The sequence below is a fragment of the Bos indicus x Bos taurus genome, chromosome 19 (genome assembly GCF_003369695.1).
Source record: "Bos indicus x Bos taurus breed Angus x Brahman F1 hybrid chromosome 19, Bos_hybrid_MaternalHap_v2.0, whole genome shotgun sequence".
In the NCBI taxonomy this organism is placed as follows: domain Eukaryota; kingdom Metazoa; phylum Chordata; class Mammalia; order Artiodactyla; family Bovidae; genus Bos; species Bos indicus x Bos taurus.
Window position 1 is genome coordinate 32,162,747 of NC_040094.1, and position 21,526 is coordinate 32,184,272.

A 21,526-nucleotide genomic window follows, 5' to 3' on the forward strand; every position below is an offset into this window, starting at 1 on the left:
AGTAGTAAATGGAAAAGCTGAGACTTGAACGCACCTACCCCTGGCTTCAGAGCCCACGTCTGTGACTCCTGCCCTGTACTGCTCTTCACAGGCATCTAGACTGGCCAGAGCTGGCTTCCTCGTCCCATCCCCCCTGCCAGAGAGCAGGTGAAGAGCCTTCGGTCCCCTTATTGACGTCGTCAGCCCCACGGGACGTCCACTCGAGGCCCGCGTTCCTCCTGTCTCTAGTGTCTTGAAATATTGTAACATAAAGCCTTCGGCTCACAGACCTGGCAGCTGGCTGCGTGAGAGAGAATTCCTTTTGAGGCCTGAATTAGTCTTCTTCAAATGTTTTGACAAACTGAGAGCATGGTGCTTAGGGAAAGGGTCGCTTTGCAGTGTTTGTGTGAGCAGACGTCGTTCTCAAACAACTCGACTCTGTGCGTGAGGCTTAATCATTGAAACAACCGCGTGGTCAGCCCGAGCTGGGGCTCTTGGCATGTGAACATGCCCATGGTTTTCTAACCGACGTGTGTCCAGCACTGGAAGCTGACCTGAATTCGTGTGTCTCCTTCTGTGTCTCAAAGGAAGTAGAGTCAGGACGTCTTGTGAGGTGAAGAAAGAATTGTGGTGCCTGGCCCCAGCCTCTTTCCCGTGCTCATCCATGAGGACTGCTCAGGCCAGTCTAGCAGCCCCTAGGCTCCCCTTCTCCGTCTGACCACAAAGGGTTACTTCAGTCACCCGATGGTCATTTTCTCCTCCTCTTTCTGGGTGTCCCCAGACATGGATGGGTGGACGGTCCACTTCTGTCCTTCTTGGTCACTGTGACCCCTTGGCTGCATGTCAGTGCACAGGGTAAGTGGCCAAGGGAACAGTTATTGTTGGTGCCTGGACTCTGAAGGTGAGGAGCAGAGTGTGCTCAGATGTCAACAGGACACACGAAGATAATCCCTGGCTTTCAGCCTTGTTTGAAAAACACGGCCAGGGTTGGGGCAGGAACAGTGTAGACAACCTGGCCTAAAAGGCCACCTTCTCTCAGCTCTCATCGGCTTGTGTCCTCTGTACCAGGTGGGCTGATGCCTGTGTACCCCAACCGAGACAGCATCAGACCCACAAGTGATGCAGGCTGCTCCTGGGAGGGCGGTTTGTCCCAGAGTTGGAAAATACCAGGTCAGTCAGTTCAGTCGCTCACTGGTGTCCAACTCTTTGCAACTCCATGAGCTGCAGCACGCCAAGCTTTCCTATCCATCACCAACTGCCAGAGCTCACTCAAACTCATGTCGGTCGAGTCAGTGATGTCATCCAACCATCTCGTCCTCTGTTGTCCCCCTATCCTCCTGCCTTCAATCTTTCCTAGCATCTGGGTCTTTTCCAATGAGTCAGCTCTTCACATCAGGTGGCCAAAGTATTAGAGCTTCAACTTCAGCATTAGTCCTTCCAATAAACATTCAGGACTGATTTGCTTTAGGATGGACTGGTTGGATCTCCTTGAGTCCAAGGGACTCTCAAGAGTCTTCTCCAACATGACGGTTCAAAAGCATCAATTCTTCAGTGCTCAGCTTTCTTTACAGTCCAACTGTCACATCCATACATGATTACTGGAAAACCATAGCTTTGACTAGACAGACCTTTGTTGGCAAAACAATGTCTCTGCTTTTTAATATGCTGTCTAGGTTGGTCATAACTTTTCTTCCAAGGAGCAAGCGTCTCTTAATTTTATGGCTGCAGTCACCATCTGCAGTGATTTTTCAGCTCAAAATAAAAAAAAAAAATTCTGTCACTGTTTCCATTGTTTTCCCATCTATTTGCCATGAAGTGGCAGGTAGAGGAAAGGATTCTGAGGCAGGCCACCTATTGGACAAGAAGAGAGCAGTTATTTCAACAGTCTGTGTCCAACAGTATCAGCTTCTAGCCCAGAACATCGCTGAAACTTCTGGGGGTGGTCCTGCTTGTTACTTTCTTTCCTTTTTTTAAACATTTTATTTTTTAAATTAAATATTTATTTATTTGACTGAGCCAGGTCTTAGTTGCAGCATGTGGGAATCTTTAGTTGCAGTATGCTAATTCTTAGTTGAGGCATGTGGTATCTAGTTCCCTGCCCAGGGATCGAACCTGGGCTCCCTGCATTGGGAGCCTGGAATCTTAGCCACTGGACCACCAGAGAAGTCCCTTGCTTGTTACTTTTCACAAAACCCTCCACTGGCCTGTGTCCTTGAAGACAGTGATGTCAAAGTCAGGGGTTGTACCTGAAGGTCGGTTCAGCTAAACCCAGGGTGTGGTTGTTTTTTAGTTGCTCAGTCATGTCTGACTCATTTCAACCCCATGGACTGTAGCCCCCCAGGCTCCTCTGTCCATGGGATTTCCCAGGCAAGAATGCTGGAGTGGGAAGCCATTACCCCTCCAGCAGATCTTCCCGACCCAGGGATAGAACTCATGTCCCATGCATTGTGGGTGGATTCTTTACTGCTGAGCCACCCAGGAAGCCCCAAACCCAGGGTGGAGGTCAACAAAAGAAGTTCAATGCCTACATTATGGACAGATATGACTGCCCCTTCTGAGGGGAGAACCTGCAGCTGGCTGATGCTCTGCTCTGTCTAGGGCTTGAGGTCCTTACCTGGCCCCACAGAGAGAAGATGCAACATTAACACCACTCAGAGACGTTTCCTGCAACATGCCTATCCCGGCTTCCAGGCTCTGCCAATGTCACACTTTGCAGTATATGTTTTCGCCACCTTTACAAACCCTGGGTCCACACCTTAGGGATTTTGATTAGTGAACCAGGATTTAAAATAGGTCTCAGAGCTTTGCTTGCTTGTCCTGGTAACTTTCCACTGCCACCGGCTGTCCCTCTTCAATGCTAATCAGTAGGGAGCATCTTGGTTTGCAAACAGTAGAGAATTAAATAGAATTCCTGAACAAGCTTAAACAGAAAAGCTTATAAGCATACAGGGATGTCTCATGGAACTCAGCAACAGGAACGTGATTGATCCATAGAGGAGGATGGGCTGGAATTGGGGACTGGAACACCCTCCAGCCACACTCTCACTGGCTCTTTGCATCCTGTCAGCCAGGTTCACCATCTGTCCAGTTCATGTGGTTGAAAATGGCCACTCCTCACAGCTCCAAAATAGACATCTGTCTCCCAGTCCTATTTCCAAAATTTCTAGGGAAAAGCCCAGCCTCGCTGGGTGAGAGGCCATCCAGTGGGAACATCTTGGCTACACAAAACCCATCTCTGTAGTAGGTCAAAAGAGCATTGCCTGGTAATTCAGTGGAAAACCATTCAGAAGGGAACGGAAGGCAAGTATCACTTGCTTCTCATTTTCTCTTTTATCTTTTACTCTGTCAAAATCTCCCCTTCTCATCGGGGAAGCCAAGTCTTTTGGAAACGGAAATTACCATTGCACACACACACACACACACACACACACACCCCCCACACACACACACAGACACACACAAAGTAGGCTGTAGTTTAGTGAAATGGAAAGGTAGCAAATTAAGTGTCATGGGCTTAACAACTCCATTTATTTATTTGTTTAAGTTTCCTGGGAGAAAAGACCAGAAAAGTCTCTCTGATTCAAAATGACGTGCCACTTCCCATTCACCATATACCCACAATTGTAATTGTTTAACATCTTTTCCCTCCTAGGCTGTAAAATTTTCATAGGCAGAGCCTGTGACTGCTTTATTTGCAGCCAGATCTTTAATACCTAAAGTGGTATCTAGACGTTTAGGAAGAGATCAGTAAATACTGAGTGGATAAAATGAAAGATTGAACAGTGTTAACCCACTCGCCTTTCTGCCAATGAAAGCCTTGCCTCAGAGGCCCCTGACAGACTTACCAATTTTGCCACCAATAATTACAGTCACCGTGCTTTAGTGTTTGTCGTTTTATTTTTATCTTTTTTTGCAAAAGCCTGGGGAAAGAAATTGTCATGTAAATTTGATTCAACTGTCTCTGTCTCTCCGTCTTCGATTTATTATCAAGACACAGTGATTCCTCTTTTCCATTTGTTTCTCAAATTTTACCTCTCCTCTCTGTTCTCACCATGTCTAAGTGAACTTTCTTACTTTGCTAATGGATCCTGATAAGGGTCTTCACACCAGCCGTGTCTCCCCCATTCATTGTAATCACAAGATTATTTGTCCTAAAATCTCAATGTTACCATATAACTGTGCTGCTCAAAAAATACCTTCTAGAACTATGATATGACATCCGTCATAGGTAGAATCTAAAAAGAAATGATACAAATGAACTTACAAAACAGAAAGAAACTCACAGACTTATGGTCGCCTAGGTGGGGAGGGGAAGGAATAGCTAGGGAGTTTGGAAAGGTCATGTATACACTGCTCCACTTAAAATGAATAATCAACAAAGTGCTACTGTATAGCACATGGGACTTTACTCAGTGTTATGTTAGCCTGGATGGGAGGAGGGTTTGGGGAAGAATGGATACATGTACAGATATGGCTGAGATCCTTAGCTGTTCACCTGGAACTACCACACCATTGTTGATCAGCTGTGCCCTAATACAAAAAAGTTTAAAATTTAAACTCTTAAAAAAGTTTAAAATTTGAAAAAATAACCTTCTATCTTTCTACAGGATGAAGTCTGAGCAGTACAGCATAGAATTCAAGGCCCTCTGTCCATGAACCTCACTTCCTTTTCCAGTCCTATCTCTTCCCACCCCATAGTAGGATCCCTCTCCTGGAACAAGGTGATATTCTGGGGTACACTCCATAGTGGGTGGGGCCCGATGCAGGATTATAATGTGAGGCCCTGTAAATGGTTACAATTTCAGGTGGTGAAAACACAGCGTTAGACTAAGCACGGGGCCCTTCATGGGATGCTGGTGGCAGGTGATATGCTCACAAAGCTGGCACTGGACAGGAGGTAGCATGTCGATTCCATATTCTAGTTTTCAATGAGTGCTTCTTCCCTTGATCAGCAATTCCCTTTATCAGCCCTCTTTCTAATAAGATTCTCCCTTGAAAAAGTAAAGGTTCTGTTCTTTTATCCTTGGTAGCCTCCTGTGAATATGGATGCTTTAATCATGTGTTGCCTAACACTTTATTTCTCTGACTCATGTGTGGGTGTCTTTTCTTCCTCACTAGATTATTCACACCTTAAATTACTGTATATCATGGTCAGTGTCTGGAGATGCCTCAGCCTATAGCAAGGAACAACTGAATCCTTTTTGAGAGACTGAGTTGGTAGATTCATGCAAGATTGTGTGATCAGCAAATTGGCCTGGGGTCCCTAAAGATTTCTGGAGTCTTTGTAAAAGTGATAGTATTTGGGGTCACGTTTCCTCCTCCAGGTTCATTTCAAGACCCAGCATTTCACATCTGACTTCTTAGAACCAAAAAGGAAAAAACTGCCTTTTTCCTGCAGTTTGAACATAATGCTTAGAACTATTCCAAGACATGTCGCATCATCTCATGGGGAAAACTCTTGAGATTAAGAAACATCTCAGTGGCTTGAATTTGGAGACATACAAAGAAAGACCCTGGTCAAAGATGAAGCCAAGGGTCATGAAATATTAACACTCCAAGGGACCTCCGGGATCACCAGCTCATCTTTCTTGTTTTAGTAGAAGAGAGCCGAGTTGTGGAGAGGTGACGTATCTTTGACCAAGGTCACACAGCTATTTCATGGGAAGAGCAGGGCCTGGTCCCCTGAACTCTCTTCTGACTTGCAGAGGACATCCACTGATATATTTCAGCAGACAGAGTTCTGGTGAGCTTCTAACTGCAACCCATAAGTATTTTGCCTGTGTGCAAAGTAGGAATTCTGTATAGATGCAGGTTAATTTTTGAATGCAGTTCACTTTGGTTTTCTCTGGGATTCTGGACTTTGACCTCCATTATCCAATACTCAAATGATTAAAAGAATTCGTATTTAGACAGAGGGCATGTTGCATATGCAGGACTTGAAGAAAGTATAGAGCAACGAGAGTAAAAGCAGCGCTATAGGTCTGATGGAAAGATGGCTCTCAGGGTTACCAAGGGATGCTGATTGCTAAGTAGGGTTCAGAGGATTCTACTGGGAGCCAAGAGCCCACTGTAAGAAGGTGATACAGAAAGAGAGCAACAGCCCACCACCATCTGCTGGTGAGAAAGGCTTCCCTCTGCTGCTGTTGCTAAGGAACCTGGGTGTGGTCCTCTGAATCCGAAGCTTTCCTGCATCTTGTGAGGCTTTATACCCCTGCAAAGAGGTTCAATGGAGAAGGAAATGGCAACCCACTCCAGTATTCTTGCCTGGAGAATCCCATGGACAGAGGAGCCTGGTGGGCTACAGTCCATGGGGTCGCAAAGGGTCAGACACGACTGAAGCTACTGAGCACACAAGGACATTCAAAGGACGGAGAAGGGCTGGAGAAACAGGGTTCTGCTGAGGCAAAGGTGGCGTCGTAATCCACCCCTCAGTCCTCACTCCGTGGATAAAATCAACCCATCTGTTCCTGAGCAATGTCTCCTTGGCGGGTTGAGACTTTTTCAGATCAAAATCATGAAAGTAACATGTTTAAGTTGGAAGAGATTTAGAGACGATCCAATCCAATGATTTTTCAAACTCTGATTCTTAGAACTCTGACATTTCACAAGAGGTTCTGCTTTTATTGTGCACCCTGGTCCTGGGTGTTGTTTTGTTTTTGCTTTTCCTTCCATGTAGGATTTCAGCTTGGAAAAACAAAAAGTTTTCAGTGATTTTTTTTAAGTTTGAGAACACCTATTGCTGACTTTGTCTGTCCTGTCCTTCATGGGAAGGGAGACTGGGGCCCAGAGAGGACCACCTTGTGTTATTATTTTGAAATGTTGTTGGAAGAAGACTCTTGGGTTCACTCATCAAAATTAGGGAATTGCTTTCACCTTCCCTGGTAATCATGGCAGTGCCATTGTTGGGCTGGATTTTGTGGAACATTAGAAGAAAGATGATGATGATGAATATATGATTCATCATATATATTCATATATATCCATATGAATATATATATTCATATAGATGATGAATATATGATTGGTTTAGTGAGTACATGTCTTCTGTTTATCATTCACTTTCCTTGAGGTTTTTTTTTTTAATTTATTTCTCCTCCCACCCAAAAATGACTTACTAAATGTAAAATAAATAAAAGTTAGGTTATGATGTTTGTTATGTTTAAATACGAATTAATTTAAAAATTGGGGAGAAAATCTTGTTAATCCATGCATTCTGGTGTTCTTTAGAAAATATGACCATTCTTAGAGGCTGTAGAGGTGATGGCAAGTTAGCTGCACAGAGACCATGGGTGAGACGAGGCTAAGAGAGATTCACTTAAGAAAAATGGAGAATTTGGTAGGGAAAGAAAAAAAAGTTGAGTGGCGGAAGGGTGGAACAGAAAATCAATCAAATACCAATAATATGATAGTCTTAGGAAGCCATTGTTTCCATGGCAGCATGGGAGGAGTGGTGGGTAAGGATAAAGATGATGCTCTTTGTAATAATTTTTTAGATGGACCAAATAAAACTTTAATGCACAGATCCCAGAAATTTCTTTGGGATTCTTTGTGTGATACAACTGCATGGGCCCATGTCACATTCTAGACAGAAAGTAATAAACAAGAATTCACAATTGCCAAAGAGCTGGGAAACACTAAGACACGGGGCCCATCTCCTGCTTCCTTTCTGGAGCAGGACTCATATGCCCCTAATCTGACCCATCTTTTACATTCTGTTAATTACATATGAACTGAGAGCCATCACTGGAGTACTTACACAAACACAAATACTCTTCTTACAATAAAAAATTAACCCTCTGTCCTACTCTCTTTCTTCTTTACTTCCTCTTTCTACCTTTAGCCCATCTTTGCTTTCTCTTCTTTTGTCTTCTCCCTTTTCTGATAGAATGAGTAGTTCAGGATTGATTCAGACTCAGACTTCACTGGATTAAGCTTTCCCTACCTGCCATGGCTGAGACGGTAAAGCGTCTGCCTACAATGCAGGAGACCCGGGTTCAATCCCTGGGTCGGGAAGATCTCCTGGAGAAGGAAATTGCACCCCACTCCAGTATTCTTGCTGGGAAAATCCCATGGATGGCGAAACCTGGTAGGCTACAGTCCATGGGGTCTCAAAGAGTCAGACATGACTGAGCGACTTCACACACACACACATCTGCCATATGTAAACATGCTCATGGACACATGGCACTGTCTGGACTTGATATGTCACCTCTGTTGCTGATAGAAGCTACTGTTTTATTTTTCAATTTTTATTTTTTTTAATTATGAAAGCATGAGGACACATTTACAGGAGACTTAGAAAATACAGAACAAGGTTATATATAGTTTCACTATATATTACAATTATTTATAAGTAGACAAAATGAGATTTTTAGGTGGAATTTCAATATCAAGCTCTCAAAAATTAATAGAATGAATATACAAAGAAGTAGAAGGATATGCATGCAGATGCTTGCATAGTACTGTCCAGCTCTTTGTGACCCCATGGACTGTAGCCTGCCAGGCTCCTCTGTCCATGGGATTGTCCAGGCAAGAATACTGGAGTGGGTTGCCATGCCTTCCTCCAGGGGAATCTTCCCAACCCAGGGATCGAACTCACATTTCTGACATCTCCTGCATTGGCAGGTGGATTGTTAACCACTAACACCACGTGGGAAGCCCAGAAGAATATAATAGACCTGAAAAGCCCTGTGAAGAGAAGCTTTTGTGTGTATATATATAGAAATTTTATGAATTTTTGTCTATCTAAAATATTTATAACATTCTGATTCCACTTGTTTGATTTAGTATGGTCAGAATGCTAGATTTCTAATTTATGTTCACGCAAAACTTTGATACAGTTCCATGTATTTTGGCATCTACTATTACTGCTGAAAGTCTAGAAAATGTATACTTTTAGAAGATAATTTTATTGTTTGGAACTCTGGACCCTTGTAATTGGGAATCATTCTGAAGGCTTGGACTGGGTCATCTACACAAATATTATGCAACTGGAGAGCTGAGGGTTTCCCAAATCAGACTCCCATGCCATACAAAATGTATATTTAAGTCAGGAATAAATCCAGCCTGTAAGCAAACAAAACAAAATATTGAGGTCAGAATGTAAAGAGTAGAAACAGATTCAAGGGTTATATATGTAGTATATAACAAAATTAACATCTAAAATCCATTTGATTAGAAATTATGTTAGAATAATTAGTTAACAATTTGTAAAATTAATGAAAACCTTTTTTAATACTATATACCAAATTTAACTCCAGATGCATTCCAAAGTCAGATACAAAACCCCAAATCTTAAAGATATAAGAACATTTAAATGAATATATAATCTGGAGATGAAAAGGATTTTCCAAAGTATACACCAAAGATAGAAATCATAAAAGAGCTTTTAAAAGGATTGCATATAGAAATGTTAAATGCCAAAAACCATTGCACTCAAAACTGAGTGGAAACTAAAACCCAGGGGGAATTTACAACATATGACTATGTTTAATGTGCTTCAGATAAAAATAGCTCTCCCAAAACCTATAAGAAAATGTAATGCCAATGGAAAACTTTGCAAAGACTGTTATCAAGTCATTCACAAAAGAAAAGATACTAATAATCAACAAATCTATGAAAATGTGTCTGACTTATTAGAAAGTATAATGGATACCAATCAAATTAGTAAGGCTTTTTTCTTCTTTAATAGCATTGATAATAAGGGTGTAGTGAAAGGGAAACCCTCCAATAGTCCCAGTAGGAGTACAAATACATCACTTATGCAGGAAGAAAAATTAAATGTAAAATAAAATGAGATTTGTTAAACAGTTATTGGTGCATGACCAGATACTGTGCAGTCATTAAAAATGATGGTGTACATATATACCCCTGACCCCCAAAAATGACAGTATATTACCAATGAAAAAGAAAGTCACAAAACAGTGTAAAAACGTGGTCTCATTTTTTCACATAGTATATTTGCTTATTTCTATTTCTCAAACCTACTTTTTTTCCTCAGAATTTCCTGGAGTGTTTGTTAAAATATATTTCCAATATACCACAGGACTATTGGACCATAGTCTCCAGGAAAGGCACCAAAGAGATAGTTTTTTTTCCCCCAGGACCCAGGTGACTCTTGATATAAGATAAATTGGGTAAATCCTTGATCTAAGCTAAGCTAATCTCTTCTTTTGCTTTGTATTAAACTGCAATCCAGAGAGATTCTGGAACCAGTCTAAACTACAGCTTCGTAGGAGTGGGGGATGGGGGTGGGAGTTAAAATTATGTGTGCTACATTCCAGATGAGTGATCCCGTTTTAGAGCTTCAAGCTTGTTCAGACCAATATTATTAAATCAAATTCCCATCAGCCTCCTTCTATTTTGGTCAGACAGGTAACAGAACTTCTCTTCAGCTCCTCTGCTTCACATTCAGTAACGATCTTCCTTTGTTGATGGCAAATGGAAAGTTTTCCATTTCCACTGTTCCCTAGCAATGTGACATTTTCAAACAGTAGCACAAAACTCTTTAAATAGAAAAGATCCATTTCTACTCTATCGTGACTCAGTAACAGCCTCAGGATTCTTCTCAAACTTTCCTAAAAATGTCATCTTTGGGCTGGACTCAAGAGGAACATTTCAGCCAAGGAGACGCATTTTCCACTCTGTCAGGAATGAGCCAGCATGGGGTTGGAACATAAAGTGTTTTGTAATCCTCAGAAAAGCAATACTTCTCACCAAAACCATGGCAACAACTCTGTGTGATGCCGTCAGAGCCTGGGATTATTCAGGAGCCTCATCCTAACCAGAGACACGGCTGAGCCATTCACCTGTGTTGGTGAGAATGGTACCCTACAAGACTGTTGCTATGGAAACACTACAGACAGTGATACTGAGCTGAAGGTCCCTTGTGCTTAGTTACCAAGGAAGCAGTGAAAATGAAACATGCTTCCTGTTTTAGTGGCTTCTGATTCTTCATTTGAAAGGATACCTTCCAATGGAAGAAATACATTTTATCATCCAAATTGTTTCATTTGAAATTTGCACCCACGAGGCTAAACTTTAGAGTCCAAAGTCTATGTGACAAGAGGAATGTCACTATATCCATCAATTCCTATATTCCCTTCCTCTTCTACCTGAAACTCTTGAGAGACGTGCCCCGCTAGACCTGGTCCTTCCCATCCTGGCTGGCTCTGCTCTGCTGGGCACAGGCCACTGTTGTGTTCTGGTAGCAAGCCAGTGGTGTGTAGACGTATTCTAGCTACCATCTTTAAAAAATGTATTTTATTGAGGTATAGTTGATTTATAATGTGTTGATTTCTGCTCTCCAGCAAAGTAGATTCAGATATAGATATATCTAATCTTCTTTTTCATAGTTTCCCACAATGGTTTATCACAGGATGTTGAATATAATTCCCTGTGCTCTACAGCAGGACCTTGTTGTTTATCCATTCTTTATATACTACTTTGCATCTACTAAGCCTAAACTCCCAATCCATCCCTTTCCTCATCACCCTTTGGCAACTGTCCTCTGTGTTTGGGAGTCCTACGTGTTTCCCCAACACACAGATGTGCTCATCTGTGTTGTATTTTAGATTCCACATATAAGTGATATCATATGCTATTTGCCTTTTTCTGACTTACTTCTCTTAGTGTGATAATCTCTAGGTCTACCCATTTGCTGCAAATAGCAGTCTTTCTTTCTTTTTCATGGCTTAGTAATATTCCGTTGTGTGTGTATAGCACAGATTTATTTATCCATTTATCTGTAGATGGTCATTTAGGTTATCTCCATATCTTGGCTACTGTGAATAGTACTTCTAGCTCCCATTCTTGAGTTGGGTACCCAGTCTCAGTCCCAGCTGCATTCAGAGAACCTATTCCTGGTCTTGCACAATCCTTGATCCTAAAGTTTCTATATATTCTTTAATAATCTTAAACAGGAAATGCTTCCCTGGCTGGTTAGGGTTCACACTTATATAATATTACAGGAATGTATCCCCTCTGCTTCCAGAGAGGTAGGTTCTTGAGGTGGTGGCAGAACTTGCTACTCACATCCTAAAATACATTTGAGGGGGTGGGTGGGAAAGCAGGCTAGAGTAGTCAAGACACGTTTATAAAAGAAGATTGGTATAAGATCCTCACTACCAGGTATGAACATCTATGCTTAAGTCTAGAATAATTCAAATAGTGTAGAACTAGGACAGGAAAAGGCAGACAGATGAGAAAATCAGAATTGAGAGCCCAGAACTTCTGAATAAAGAAGCAACTTGATTAGTATAAACATCTGTGTTTGTACCAAGAAAACTTCTGCTACTGCTGCTAAGTTGTTTCAGTCGTGTCTGACTCTGTGCAACCCCACGGACAGCAGCCCACCAGGCTCGTCTCTCCACAGGATTCTCTAGGCAAGAAAACTGGAGTGGGTTGCCATTTCCTTCTCCACCAAGAAAACCAAGTTGGGCTAATATCAGTCTTGAAGAGAATTTAATATAGTAGAGCTGATATTTTTATGATTAGATAAAAATCACTAATCTCAGTATTGTGTAGAAAAGAACAGCATGTACTGAGGATTCCTTCTTGTTCTAAACTTAATATCTTCTCAGATCTACTTATTGGTTCCTAGGCAATTTATGGAAATTTCTAGAATGACATAAATATTGCCTAACTCAACTTGGTCACAGTAATCACCATGCTTTATTTTAACATTCGGGGGACATATCACATTGTTTTTTATTATCTCATTTTGTCCTTAAATATAACATTGTAGTGATTTTAATTTTTTTTAATAAAGAAACTTACTGGAAAAAAAAAGAAGCAACTTGAGTATAAACACAGGACTCTCAATTCTGATAGCGATGACTAGAAGAATATAAAACTAGAGAAAAAAAAATTGCTTTGTTTCTGAAAGCTAAAACAGATTGACACCTGAATGCCAGAACCATATGAGAACACGTTGGGATGATGTGGAAAAGATATCAAGAACTCCCTCCCTTTCACCTCCCAAAGAAAACCATATGGCCTCAAATGAAGTGAAGAGAGAGCTTCATGGACACCTGTAGTGTGTAGCTGGTTGGACCTGGAAGCAGGCATTAGGCTTGGACTGGAGAGCAACCCTCTGCTCAGAGTATTTTTAGCTATAGTGGAGCAGTGGAGGGTTGCCAAGGGCTCTGGGGACACAGATGACCACAGCAAGCTGAAAGAGGGGAGGGCAGTAAAGCACGAAGAGACCATCGGGGATGGAGGCCAGGCAGTAGCTAAAGACAGCTGTGCCCAAAGGTGCCGGCCACTGGTGGTGCGGTTTTGGCCCAGTGTCAGGACTCTCCCAGGTGCAGCAGGAAGCAGGCGCAGAAAGGGATGTGGTCATTCAATCTCCACCTCTAGCCTTGGAGCTTTGCCAGACCTGGAGAAGAAGCCTCCCAGGGACAAATGCCACTGCCAGGATCATCCTGCCCCTGGCTGTCTGGCCTTTCCCTCTAGGCTTGGAGCGCTGAACTGACAGCCTGCCCACCAGTCCTTCACTGGAGAGAAGGACTACAGAAGCTCCCAGGTGACAATAGGGGCAACGCCAGGGGCGCTGGGCAGCCAGCCATGCTTCACTTAGCTAGTGAGAAGAACACAGTCTTTACAGTTTACCCAGAGAGTTACCGTTTCTGATATAGTCTAGTCATTCTTGAATACCCTGATTTCCTTCTGATACCATTTCTGTTCAACCTGAAGGATTTCCCTAAGTATTTATTGTAGTCAAGTCTGCTAGGAAACAAATTATCTGATTTTCTCCTTTACCTGAACTATCTTTATTTCACCTTCATTCCTACAGGATATTATGTGTTCTGGGTTGATAGTTTTTGTTTGGTTTTCATTTTGTTTTATTTTCTGAACTGTGATTTCTGCTGAGAAGTCTGTGGTTATTTAAATCAATGTTTTCCTTTATGTAATGTTTTGTTTTTCCTGGCTACTTTTAAGATTTTCTCCTTCTCTTTGGTTTTCAGCCATTAGATTATGATGAATCTAAGTGTGGTTTTTCTGTGACTATATCTGGTTTGGGGCTTCTTGAACTTTCTGAATCTGTACATTTCTGTTTTTCACCAAATTTGGGGAGTTGTGGCAATTATTTATTTTTCTGCTCTCTTTCTGGGGCTCTAGTGAGCCAATTATTATATATACATCAGGTAGATCTAATGATCTAATTGATGCCTTTGAACTGTGGTGTTGGAGAAGACTCTTGAGAGTCCCTTGGACTGCAAGGAGATCAAATCAGGCAATATTAAAGGAAATCAATCCTGAATATTCATCGGAAGGACTGATGCTGAAGCTGAAGCTCCAGTACTTTGGCCACCTGATGTAAGGAGCTGACTCATTAGAAAAGACCCTGATGCTGGGAAAGATTGAAGGTAGGAGGAGAAGGAGATGACAGAAGATGAGATGGTTGTATGGCATCACTAACTCAAAGGACGTGAGTTTGAGCAAGCTCTGGCAGTTGGTGATGGACAGGGAACCCTGGCATGCTGCAGTCCATTTGGTCGCCGAGTAGGACACAACTGAGCAACTGAACTGAACTGAACTAAACTGAATGAGCTGATGTTGTTAACAGACTTTTTGATACTGGGGCACAGGAAACTGAGGGTCTGACCACTTTTTTCATCATTTTATCTCTCTTCTTCAGTTTGCTCTGTGTTCAAGTGTACTGACTTGATACTCATTCTTTTTTTAGGCCTTTTGGTGAATTTTTTTTTACTTCAGATATTCTACTGTAAATCTTGTATTTCCATTTGATTCTGTTTTGTGTGTTCAGTCCTAAGATGGAGTCACATGAGACTGTTCAGCGAAGCACAGTCTAGCCACCAAAAGGAATTGATAGCAATTCAGCAACATTGGTCTCTCCCATGAAGGTTGGCGAGAAGCCAGTTCAAAACCCATAGCAACACCTTTAAAAATTACTCATCTTCATTACTGTTTCAGAATATCTTGTTTTTTATGTTTATTTATTCATATATTTTTGTGCTGGGTCTTCCTTATTACATGGGCTTTGTCTCTAGTTGTGGCATGCGGGGACTACTATTCCTTGTGGTGTGCAGGCTCCTAATTGCAGTGGCTTCTCTTGTGGAGCATGGCCTCTAGGGCTCAGTAGCTGCAACTCCCGGGCTCTACAGCACAGGCTCAATAATTGTGGCACAGGCTTAGTTGCTCCATAGCTTATGGGATCTTTGCAGATCAGAGATCGAACCCGTGTCTCCTGCATTGGCAGGTGGGTTCTTTACCACTGAGCCACCAGAGAAGCTCGTCTCAGTATATCTTATGACTGCATTTGCTCTGAAGCCTCACTGTGGAATAGTAAATGAACTTGAAAGACAGCTGTATAGCCTTTTCATTTTTATTCTCTCCATTCTAATTTTCTCTTCATAAAAGCAATGCTTGTTCTCTCTTTTCATTATAAGGTGATCAAACCAGTTCCTCTCTTTGAAAATCTCTGCTCTTTCTATTCTCATCCTGAGCAGCTTAAACCCAGGAATCAAGACGGCAAACTCTGAATCTCCCTGAGAAAATGTATATGTCCAAAGATAGATTCTTTTAGGGGGTTAAGTGAGAAGGAAATAATAAGTATTACACTCATAATATATATCATATATGTAACTTACTTATATACATAAATATATGTGATATATATGTAATCTACTTGTGCTACACATAGTAACAGAAAGTTCCATAATTTACAGTGTGTACAATTTATAGTGTTTTACATTTTCTAACCAAAGCATGACTCCATTGGCCCTTCTCTGAATTTCCAGGTGAATTCCAGACTCTCATGATAGTACGATTATTATTTTAATATTCATTTCATTCATTTATTTGGCTGTGCCAGGTCTTGGTTGTGGCACACGGGATCTTCCAGCTTCGTTGTGGCATATGAACTCTTAGTTGCAGCCTGAGGGATCTAGTTCCCTGAGCAGGGATCAAACCTGGGCCACCAGCATTGGAAGCATGGAGTCTTAGCCACTGGGCTTCCAGGGAAGTCCCAATACTACCATTTATTAATGACTTATGGTACCAGGCACTCTGCTAAGCAAACTGCATACATGTTTTAATCAAATTATAGCAATCCCACAGGGCATGGTTCCCATTTACAAATGAAAAAGCTGAGGGTCAAAGAGGTTGAACAGCTTGCCCAGAGTTATCCACCCAGGAAGGGGCAATCCCAGGTGGGATTTGAACCCAGGTGACACTTCTGAGACCAAACTTTCTTTATTCTGTCTCCTGTTTTGAACTCGTGGCAGCATTTGATGGTAATCATCTCCCCGGTAGCATAGCAGGGGGAACAGAGTGTGACACTGAAAATAATGCTCACTTCAAAGAGGAGACTAGACTTCTAGTCTCCAGTGGTCACTCACTTGCTGGAAAACCCTGCAACCCCTCAGCTTCTCTCATCCTTTCTTGCCCATGTCTACAACAAAACACAAGTGTCCTTCACACACTTCAGACTTTCAGAACTGTTCTAGAAATATGAGAAGTGTGATCAGGCCAAAAAAGATACGAGGCAAATAGAAGTGATCGCAATCGGTCGTAGCCTAGCTCACATACTAACACTTCCTTTTCTAAGTTTTACAGTTACGACTCCAACAGAGAAGGACCCAAGAACAGCTGGCTAACCAAGGCATTGTACCACGTGAGTAGCTCTGTTTCTTATGGACTGGTCTATATGGGGGTGGCAGGGGGGCATGCAATTTGGGAGCTGGAAAGCACCTCAGAGGTCATAATCCAATTTCATGGATCAGTCTCCCCAGATCCTCACGGACTCTGGGTCAGCAGGAATCCCAGACCTTAGAGGCTTTGTCCCAAATGCTACTCACCTGCCAGGGCTTCCCTTTACTCATAGAGGTTGTACCTAAAATTCTAATGTAGTGGATTTGATTACAAGACAAACACAATTCTATGGGCCTTCATCCCCCTCTATTTTTAGAATTGGACATAATCATTGTTCTTCCTGGAAGCATCAATTGTATCATCTTTCTCTCACCTCCTTGGTTTCACTTCTATTTGAGTACTTGAGTCCCCAGTTAATTGAATATTGTCAATTACTTCCTTTCTGGAATAATGAGCAGCAATACCATTCTAGTATAAATGGTGTAACATTGAATTGCTGCCCATCATTTGGGTCAAAGAAGGATTATCCTATCTTTTGGAAGATATATTTGAAATTTCCTACCTTGAAACTTGAAAACTTCAAGTTTAGCAGTTGAAGCTACCTTCTGGTGAGCTATAAAAACAGAAAAAGTACCAAATAAATGGAATTACCATGTAAGCTCCTTTAGGTTACACTTTTTTACTTCTTCCCGCAGAAGTTAAAATTTTTAATTTTTTAATTAAAATTTTAAAACTAAAAATCCATAATGACTCCTGCAGAAATCCAGGTCCTTGTCCAGACTGTGACTTCATAGTTAAGCATGCAACAAGCCAGCATTTGCCCTTGATTGAATGTCCTACAGTTAGTAACCTTGGTGCCCTGTGATCCAAAGTCTAAACATTTTAAGTATAGTCGGTGCTTCAGAACCAGAAAAGAACTAAGAATATTTCAAGCTCTTTCCTTTGGGAGTTCAGATGAAGTTCTTTGTTCATGGCTCAGCCCTGCAAAGAATAAACAGCAGGTGACCTATGGCAGAACAACTTTTTTTAGCGATTTGCTAAGCGCAAAAGAAAGATCTCACCCTGCAACTGAAAGGCTGCTTTGATCAAATGTACAGTTAGAATGAGAAACCAAAGGCACAAGGCTGTGTGGCCTGTTTCATCTTAGCCAGCCCAGCAAGGCAGGTGTTAAAACACAGGAGAGACCCACAGTCTACAGGCTTCATGTCAGATAAATACATTGGCGCTCAAAGCCGAGCAGGCCAGTCTTATTTCTGAATCCTGTTGCAAATGTGTAGAATTGAATTTGTTTAACCACCATCTAGAACTGAACGATTCACTAACAGTGAAGTGTAGACAAGTGTAGATCCACCAGGATCCTCTCAGCAGATCACAGTCTCTACCACATGCCTTCAAATATAAGATGAATACGTCAGTTTCAGTGGGATTAAAATACTCAGTTCTTTCGTGGGGGCTTCCCTGGTGGCTTAGAGGTAAAGAACCCACCTACCAATGCAGGAGACTCGGGTTCGATCCCCAGGTCAGGAAGATCCTCTGGAAAGGAAATGGCAAGCCTCTCCAGTGTTCTTGCCTAGAAGACCCCAAGGATAGAGAAGCCTGGCTGGCTACAGTCCACGGGGTCCCACAGAGTCGGACACAACTTGGCAACTAAACAATAACAACAGCAATCCTTCATGGACATGTCTTTCCTTGATTCTGGAAAGAAAATTGAAGTAGAGAGACCCAGTATCTTTACGTTTGCTCAAGCTGTTCACAACTGATTTAAAGTTTAACCTACATGTTTAAATAATCCAAACCTGGGTCTTGCAGCTGCCATTTGGAGGAAAATAAAAATTTTTTTTAAGTTTCTGGAGTTAAATTTCAGAAATAAGACACCTAATAAAAACAGGAATGAATCTAACGGCACATTTTTACATAACACCCCTATGTAAGGTATGCAAATTAAATGTCCATTTGCAGAGTAGGGTCCAAAGGAAATAGAATCTTTTGTTATCCAGGATTTCCAGAATCAGATAGTGTGGGGCTTCCCCAGTGGTTCAAATGGTAAAGAATCTACCTGCAGATCAGGGGACACAGGTTCAATCCCTGGGTCAGGAAGATCCCCTGGAGAAGGGAATGGCAACTCACTTCAGTATTCTTGCCTGGAGAATCCCCATGGACAGAGGAGCTTGATGGGCTACAGTCCATGGGATCGCAAAGAGTTGGACATGACTAAGTGACTAACACTTTCACTTTTTTTCACTTTTCTCCAGGATTTCCAGAATCAGATAGTGTATATATTAACGAAATACTGCTTAACAGAAATTTTGCACTCATAGCCCATTGTGTCTTGAAGACAGTTGCTGGGGAAAGTCCTATGAGTCATGCAGTGATATTTCCTTTTTAATTCAGCAAAATGAGAAAGGTAGATTAAGCAGCATCAGTTTCCCATAGTCTTCAGCCACCTCCTCTCCAAGGGCGTCACTTCTGCTGTAGAAAATTGTCAAAGCTACAGCAGGTGCACCCGCCCAGTGCAGGCCTGGCCCCTAGATCTCAGGGACTTAGCACTTCTGGGGAAGCCAGACCCAGACAAGCCTCTGCACCTGCTGAGATGGGGAGCCCAGATGGTGGCCCCATTGACCCAGAGCTTAAACACTAGTCTCTCTACTCAGCCACCCCACCACGACCAGGCACACGTGTGTAAAGGCAGTTGCTCCAGAGAAGGAACAGGAACTCACAGTCTCTGGGTCTTTTCTACTCAATCAGATTCAACATATTTCAAGATGACCCAGACTCTGTGCAGGGTGGTATGCTGGGCGCTGTGGGGACCACCGTGAGCACAGCTGTACTTTGTAGAGGCTCAAGATTTTAGGGGAAAAGGTGACAAGAAACACAGAAAGTGGGACCAGTTATATTTCCCAAGAGGGCTTTTTATGTCTTCCTTCTATCATTTGAATTTTCTGAAGCAGAAGAAAAGAGGAAAGGAGGAAGAAAGTGAGTAGAACATAGGGAATCAAAGCCGGTAGTCATTGGAGATCACCTAATTTGATGATTTGGGGTGTTTTTTAATAGTTAAATATATTGTGTATTATGTGTGTATACACACACACACATACTGGCTGGAACAGGGTCAGGGGCCTCTGCCCCACTCACTTGGCCCCCGTCACTCCTCTTAGATAACCCTGTTTCTCTTCCCCAGGGTCCTCTTCAAACAGAGTTTGAAAACCCTGCCCTAGTCCCCGTCTCACTGCCTTTAACCTTTATGAAGCTGAGATTGGAGAGGCCTCAGAGATGCGTCAAACATCCCAAAGCCAGAGCCCAGAGCGGTCCTATTTACAAACTGGAACCGCGAGACTTTAAATGCACGCGCAGTAAAATGATAACACAGCCTCACCTTGTCCATAACACCCGAAATAACTGCAGTGCTCCCCCTGAGTTTTCAAACTTGTTATAAATTGCTCAAGTGGAGAGCTGCTGGCCAGGTGAATTGTTCATTGTCCTTCCGTTACTACCAGGTAGCCCTGCTGGTTTAGTTTGTTCACAGAAATACCTGCTCGCCTTGGATAGAATTATTCTTGAATTGTGCATTAGATTGACCCAAGGCCATTGCCCATTGCAAAAAGAAGAAATTGCAGTCCCCTCCTGTTGCAGCAGCTGAGGCCAAAACCTGCATCTCTTGATCCTGGAGTAGCAGCCAGCACAGAGCCCCTTTAAACAGTACGAAAGTGCTCTCAGCCAGAAGTACACCCCCAGGCTGGCTTCTAAGACTGCTTTCACATTTATAGTATCAATGGTGGAGTTCACATTTTCAAAAGAGTCAGGAAAGCTGATGAACTAGCCTCTCAACAGTAGTGTAGAAATATTACTTAAGAATTTATGGTTCAGACTCCCTTCCAGAATCCCACCTCTGAATCTCAAGAGGAAAGTTTCAAATTGCCTACTTGCCACCATCAACTGGAATTCAGAAGCATGGCTCTGCCACCATCCCCATCAGGCTCAAGGCTGCAAGAGGACATCAGGGTTCTCTTATTTTTTCTTGTTTTGGGACACAGCCCAACCTCCTGTGGGCAGGCTCAGGTCTGCTCATCATTTCTCATGCAGGTTTTCTCCACTACATTCTTCTCTTTGGGCACCAATCTCCTGGGTTGGAGGGTAAATGCTGTGGCTCAGATGGTAAAGAATCTGCCTGCACAGCAGGAGTCGTGGGTTCGATCCCTGGGTGGGAAAGATCCCCTGGAGAAGGAAATGGCAACCCACTCCAGTATTCTTGCCTGGAGAATCCCATGGACAGAGGAGCATGGCAGACTACAGTCCATGGGGTCACAAAAGAGTTGGACATGACTGAGTGACTAACACATATCTCCTGAGTTGAATCTTAAATACTATTTTATTCCAACCCCTTCAGAATTCTTAGTGCAGAAAGAGATTCAGCTCTGAGTGTTCGATGAAAAAAAAAAGTCATAGAGCAGTTCAGTAGATATTTTGACCGTCTGTTGGGAGAAAAGCCCCATGGAACACAGAGGAGTTAGACGTGAATTCTGTTTCAAAGAGCTTACCGTCTAGAATGTTCTCCCAATTCTCTTGCTTAGTTATGCCTGTTAATAATATTGGACAACATCTCACAACTACATGGAGTAGGTTTCTGGGAGACCTGAAGGAAAGAAATGACTTTCTCTCTCCTTCTGCTAGTACACTGGGGCTGATCTCTATGAATCCAGGGGAGAGAAGCAGGAACATTGAGTTGATTCTCCTGGAATCCAGAAAACGGCATTAGAGAACTGAAGTCGATTACAGAAGCCCAGGGGGCGCCCAAGAGGCTACGACTTCGCCGAGACTCAAAGAAAGCCCCGCTGGCCAGAAAGAAGCATCTGGGCAGCTTGGTTCCGTGGTCTGATGGATGTCGATGAATGGAAAGATACAATGAGCTGTGTGTGAATGGTGCTGCCTTTAT

General features: G+C 42.5%; 1 protein-coding gene across 6 annotated transcripts in view; it reads left to right on the forward strand.

Annotated features, from left to right (window-relative positions):
- The window catches only part of MYOCD (myocardin), a 91,390-nt gene that overhangs the window by 14,496 nt on the left and 55,368 nt on the right, over positions 1-21,526 (forward strand). For all 6 annotated transcript variants that reach the window (XM_027517350.1, XM_027517347.1, XM_027517348.1 and 3 more), the window contains exon 2: positions 16,553-16,618. In XM_027517350.1, the coding sequence (XP_027373151.1) occupies positions 16,553-16,618 (66 nt within the window). The remainder of the gene's footprint in view (positions 1-16,552; positions 16,619-21,526) is intronic.